Source organism: Abramis brama (genome assembly GCF_963993115.1).
Source record: "Abramis brama genome assembly, chromosome: 1".
Classification (NCBI taxonomy): domain Eukaryota; kingdom Metazoa; phylum Chordata; class Actinopteri; order Cypriniformes; family Leuciscidae; genus Abramis; species Abramis brama.
Window position 1 is genome coordinate 51,008,841 of NC_139963.1, and position 6,695 is coordinate 51,015,535.

At 36.8% G+C, this 6,695-nt stretch overlaps 1 protein-coding gene across 1 annotated transcript; it reads right to left on the reverse strand.

Annotated features, from left to right (window-relative positions):
* Nucleotides 1-310: 310 nt before the first annotated feature.
* LOC311081543 (uncharacterized protein) lies at nucleotides 311-6,416 on the reverse strand (the record flags this gene model as incomplete). Its single annotated transcript, XM_084112089.1, has 7 exons — nucleotides 5,805-6,416; nucleotides 5,048-5,110; nucleotides 4,722-4,870; nucleotides 4,502-4,594; nucleotides 3,644-3,770; nucleotides 2,132-2,238; nucleotides 311-346 (listed from the first exon to the last, which is right to left on the reverse strand). The coding sequence occupies exons 1-7, from the start codon at nucleotides 5,896-5,898 to the stop codon at nucleotides 311-313; spliced, it is 669 nt and encodes a 222-aa protein (XP_083968215.1). The 5' UTR covers nucleotides 5,899-6,416.
* Nucleotides 6,417-6,695: the final 279 nt, after the last annotated feature.

Genomic DNA, 6,695 nt, shown 5'->3' on the forward strand with positions numbered 1-6,695 from the left:
TCCAGCTTAAACCAGCTAAAACCAGCCAACCAGCTTAGGCTGGTTTTAGCTGGATTTTTCAGCAGGTACCAGCGGCCATTCGGAACGTTTAGGTGACTTTCGCGTTTAGTCCCCTGAATATCATTTTATTTTATTCTACTGGCTAACCAAAGAAAACAGACACGTTGTAAGGAACAAAGTAAATATTTTATTTGAACAATTGTAAAGGTGTTGTGCTCTTTCCGTGCGTGTGTGTGTGTGTGTGTGTGTGTGTGTGTGTGTCTTCAAACGCGCTGGCAGCTGTGTGTGTGTTTGTCGGTCAGCTGTGGGGTTAGTCCGATGGGAATTCTTCCCCTTGGCTTTCTACCTAAAACAACAAAATGAACACATTCAGTAGTGTTATGATTTTATATGTCTATATAATATATCCATGTGAAATATAAAGTCGTCTCATCTCATCTTAACAGATAACGTTAGCTTCGTAGTGTTAGCATAACGGTTAGCAGCAGTACACGGCGGACAACTTAAGCAAACGCTTTAAAAGGTAACATTTTCATATAATTTAAAGATGGACAGTGGTTACGGTAACTAATGTATACTAATCTAAAAATTTAAAATACCTTTTAGACAGACGAAAGAGAAAACACAAGGCTGCGTCTGAAGAGGACCGCCAACTGTCACTACGCAGCTGAGCGTTGCCATGGATATGTTGCGTAACATAAGGAATGACGTCACTCGCTTAGGTGCACTTGATCGTCACTTGCTCGTTTCTCCCAGTGTAGCTATATTACACTTTTTTTTTGTTATTTGAGCTGCATGTGCTATCAGTCTTAAGTGCAATAATTGGAATAATATTTTTCCTAAAATAATTTGAATAAAACCTGTCACCTTCGCCTGACCGACAGTTTGATAATTTAGGATAGGATAGACAGTTAGGATAATTTTATTTGTCTTACCTGTGTTATTTTCCACTTTCTTCCCAGAAATGTGCTTTTCCAGTCTTCACATTTTCTGAAGTCGATGCATTCTTTTAGAGCTCTGTCCTGGGATTCAACCTTATTTTCTTCATGCATGAATGCAAATTGTAGCTTATATTCAATTGAATCAAGTATCATGTTTTTGATGTTTAAATTATAATGCTGAACTTTAATTAGTGATAGAAGTTACTAAGTAGCATTACGTTATCTTAACATTAACATTAAAACACTAACATTTTTAACATGAACTTAATTTTACAATTAATTCAAATAATATGTTTTCTATAGTTTATTTGCATTTATATTTTAGCTTAATATTCTTTTGTCTGAGTTGCAAGGTGTCAGTTCTGATGATAAAAGCAAACGCATGGGTGACTGGATTTTGCAAGTGTTGTCATGGAAATGGCAGGTGAGGGACGAAAAAGGGACGTTCGTAAACTGGCCCGGACAAATGTCCTCAGAACGTCCGTCAGCGAACGTTACAAAGTGGACCAAATGCGAACGTCATCGGAATGTCCGTCAGCGAACGTTACAAAGTGGACCAAATGCGAACGTCATCGGAATGTCCGTCAGCGAACGTTACAAAGCGGACCAAATGCGAACGTCATCGGAATGTCCGTCCCCGAACGTTACAAAGCGGACCAAATGCGAACGTCATCGGAATGTCCGTCAGCGAACGTTACAAAGCGGACCAAATGCGAACGTCCTCAGAACGTCCGTCAGTGAACGTTACAAAGCGGACCAAATGCGGACCTAAGGGGACGTTCGAAAAGTCCGGGGGACGTCCCTTGTTAGCTGGGCGGTAACTAATGTATACTAATCTAAAAATTAAAAATACCTTTTAGACAGACGAAAGAGAAAACACAAGGCTGCGTCTGAAGAGGACCGCCAACTGTCACTACGCAGCTGAGCGTTGCCATGGATATGTTGCGTAACATAAGGAATGACGTCACTCGCTTAGGTGCACTTGATCGTCACTTGCTCGTTTCTCCCAGTGTAGCTATATTACACTTTTTTTTTGTTATTTGAGCTGCATGTGCTATCAGTCTTAAGTGCAATAATTGGAATAATATTTTTCCTAAAATAATTTGAATAAAACCCGTCACCTTCGCCTGACCGACAGTTTGATAATTTAGGATAGGATAGGACAGTTAGGATAATTTTATTTGTCTTACCTGTGTTATTTTCCACTTTCTTCCCAGAAATGTGCTTTTCCAGTCTTCACATTTTCTGAAGTCGATGCATTCTTTTAGAGCTCTGTCCTGGGATTCAACCTTATTTTCTTCATGCATGAATGCAAATTGTAGCTTATATTCAATTGAATCAAGTATCATGTTTTTGATGTTTAAATTATAATGCTGAACTTTAATTAGTGATAGAAGTTACTAAGTAGCATTACGTTATCTTAACATTAACATTAAAACACTAACATTTTTAACATGAACTTAATTTTACAATTAATTCAAATAATATGTTTTCTATAGTTTATTTGCATTTATATTTTAGCTTAATATTCTTTTGTCTGAGTTGCAAGGTGTCAGTTCTGATGATAAAAGCAAACGCATGGGTGACTGGATTTTGCAAGTGTTGTCATGGAAATGGCAGGTGAGGGACGAAAAAGGGACGTTCGTAAACTGGCCCGGACAAATGTCCTCAGAACGTCCGTCAGCGAACGTTACAAAGTGGACCAAATGCGAACGTCATCGGAATGTCCGTCAGCGAACGTTACAAAGTGGACCAAATGCGAACGTCATCGGAATGTCCGTCAGCGAACGTTACAAAGCGGACCAAATGCGAACGTCATCGGAATGTCCGTCCCCGAACGTTACAAAGCGGACCAAATGCGAACGTCATCGGAATGTCCGTCAGCGAACGTTACAAAGCGGACCAAATGCGAACGTCCTCAGAACGTCCGTCAGTGAACGTTACAAAGCGGACCTACACTGTAAAAAGTAATAAGTTGACTTTACTTAGAAAAGCTGTGGAAACTGATTGCCTCAAAATTTTCAAGTGAATTAGGTCATAATGTTTGATTTGATACTACTCTCTATTACTTTGTAGAGTTAACTTGCACATTTGTACAGATTACCATAAAACTTGAGTAGAGGTAACTCAATTTCAAAAGTTTAGGCAACTTACAGATTTAAGTAAGGTGAACTTAAACAAAACAGTTATTTGAACATGTCTGCTTGTTCATTTTACTAGAGGAATATGTGGAAACTGATTGCCTTAAATTTCTCAAGCAAGTTCTACTCAAAATTCTAAGTTAAGAATACAAAGACAGACAGCAGATTTGGCACAACACTAGAATGTTTATTTGCTCCATAAAACAATATTAATTTGAGACATTACTTAAGGCATGCAAATCAACATGGCCCACTACAACATTTTAGAAGAAAAAAAAAGCACATACTGCACTCAGGAAAACAAAAAGACAATAAAAAGATCAATGTTTTTAACATCTTTATAAAGTGGTCAAAAGGAGAGCTTACAAGTCTGTAAGTTTAGTACAGGACACATTTCCTACTACAGTTCTCTTTAAAATTTTGGCCAATGGACAAAATCACTCTCTGTATGAAGTCGAATGTGCTCTTCAGTGTTGCAGGATAAGTTTAGAGCATAAATTAGTCCAAAGAGCAAACAAATTGCTTGTGGAATATTTTCATGTTCATCCACAACCACTGTACCTTCCAAAATGACTGCTGTTGTTGTGGCATCAAGATGCAGGGAGTAGGGTATGGTTGCAGAGCCCTTTGGAATCACTGTAAGAATGCCTTTTTCAGTGTGGGAAATATCTTCATTGTCATCACAGTCCTAAAAATGGGAATAGCATATAACAAAAATGAGGTCAAATCAAGCCACAAAACTTATTTTAAAGGGATAGTTCACCCAAAAAGAATTATATCATCATTTACTCACCCTCATGTTGTTCCAAACCTGTATGAGTTTCTTTCTTCTGCTGTACATTCAGCAGAAAGAAAGAAACTCATACAGGTTTGGAACAACATGAGGGTGAGTAAATAATGACAATTTTTATTTTTGGGTGAACTATCCCTTTAAGAGCACATATTCTAATTAAAGCATGAAACTAAATTAATAACACTGTATTATGTCTAAGTAAAAGTAAGTAAGTAAAATGTATTTATAAAGCGCTTTTCACAGATAAAATCACAAAGTGCATTAAAATCACTAAATGTAAAGGCCCTTTCAAACAGGACACAGCAGTGGATGCAGGGAGGAATACATGCATCAAACCACTGCATGAAAAGACAAATAAAACTGAAGCCCAGCTATACAAATTAAAAATAACACACAAAAAAAATTGTCTTTCTTACAACTGTTTTTCATTAATTTCTTTATGTAATATAAAATGTATCTTGTGTCTTTTTTCCTCTAATTTCTTAATTATTTTCTCTATCCCTTACTTTGTTTCTGTGTCTGACTGTTTTATCTTGCCTTCATTACTCTTCTTGCCAGATGTCAAAACTGTTTGAAGAACAGTTTGCCTTTTAAATAAGAATAACATCAGAGAAGAAAATACTTACAAAATTTATCTGGTAAAAATCAGAAGGGTCCTCTCCGAGGAGGAGTGGTAGGCCATGAAGAACGGCTGATCGTACCGCATTGATGTTGGATTTCTGCAAAATTATAAAATGTATATTAAATAACGCTCATGACACTAACACAACAAAGAGCAAACAAAAACAGCAAAGGTAACAGTTGTTTTGCTATCGGAAAATAATTGTAATATGTCGAGGAGCTTACTTTATTTTCAATCTGCTGCAATATCTTCTTAAGTCTGGAGCCAATGTCTCCACCTTTAGCCCAGAAGATATCGATGAAACGTAGAGTGAATCGGTCCAGTTCTTGAAAGAATTCAGTTTGACGTTTTTTGCCAAATACAAGACTAAACTCTGCCAGGATCCAAAAAAACAAAAACAAAAAAAGTAGGACAAACTGACATTAAGCACTTTTCACTGAAATGTCAGAGTATAAATTAAACATCAAAAGTGGTTAATGATCAACTTGCTTTGAAAATGTTGAGGATTAAATTATATAGGAAAACAATAAAGACAGGAATATTTACTCACCTGACTCTGAGTGAAGAGGGCTGGCCACCTTTCCACTATTCTTCACAGCAAAGCTCCTCAAAACTGCAAAGTGGGCAGTAAAATATCAAAAGGATGTTATCACATGAACTGGATTGGCTACCATGTACCTTATGTTAATGATTTTTTATTAAGTACATTCTTAGTGCATTTAATTATTTTAATGAACACAGACAAACTTTGTAGACATATGGAATCGGAGTACTTCTAGAGTAACGTTAGCTTCCATGTTTTAATCTAAAGTGTTTCAACAGCTGAGACCTCTTTTCACAGGAAAACAAGCAGAACTTGCACGTTCAGTGCACCAATTAAGTCTCCAAAATAAGCATACACAAAAGAAAAAGACAAAAATAATAAGGTAATAATTACTTGTTAGTGACGCTTTCTTAACTGTTGATCATTTCCATGTGAACGAACGACACGTGAGCATCGAACGTTCTAGAAAGAATGTTCGTAAAGTAGGCCGCGCAGGTTTTTACATAATGATAAACCCCGAACTTACAACCGAGTAAAATAGCTTACAAACTTTAAGTTACATAAAAAGTGTTCAGTAAAAATCGATTTTTGCAACCTAGCTAGTAAGTTAAGCCACTGGTCTCTCAGCTGGTCTCATTATTTCGACATAAAACTACTTAAGTAACAGTTAACTTATGCCTTTTCCACTTGCGTGAGAATCTAATTACATTTATTTACGTTTTTATAAGCAATACAATGACATTGAGGTTTATAAATAGCTTACCTAATTTTGCTGTTGCATCCCGAACACGAGCGAGCTGAAGTTCTTCTTCGTTGATTGTCGTCTTCAAGTTCAAACAATAACCAAACCTTCCCATTGCGCATGCGCGAGACGAAAATGCATTTAAGAAATTAAAAGTTTGGTTTTATGCTGAAATCATGGCTTAAACTTAACCAATAAAGGGCAGTAAATATATCTGTTAATAAAAATATAATGGATTGTGACACAGCAGCAGCAAATGGGCTTGCCAATAAGCTTTAATCTTAGTAGTTTCCAAGTTATTTAGTGCAAAGGAAAAAACACACGCACGTGTGCACGCGCGCGCGCACGTGTGTGTGTGTGTGTGTGTGTGTGTATAAACTTAACAACCGTTTCTAATTGTAGGGTATTTACTAAAATGTTTATTCATTTCATTATTATTAGGATTATTATTATTATTAGCAAATTCTGTGCTTAAGAAGTTTGCAATAGTGTGAACATGCCTTTAGTACAATACACTTAACAATCTTAAGTACAATGTACTAGATTTGTTTAGTATCCACCTAAAAGTTCAGAGTACAAAGTCTAATCAAGTTAAATCAACAAATTTTCCAAAGTAAGTTAAATTCACTAGTTGTTCTTAAGTAGATTCAGCAATTACTTTTTACAGTGTAAGGGGACGTTCGAAAAGTCCGGGGGACGTCCCTTGTTAGCTGGGCGGTAACTAATGTATACTAATCTAAAAATTAAAAATACCTTTTAGACAGACGAAAGAGAAAACACAAGGCTGCGTCTGAAGAGGACCGCCAACTGTCACTACGCAGCTGAGCGTTGCCATGGATATGTTGCGTAACATAAGGAATGACGTCACTCGCTTAGGTGCACTTGATCGTCACTTGCTCGTTTCTCCCAGTG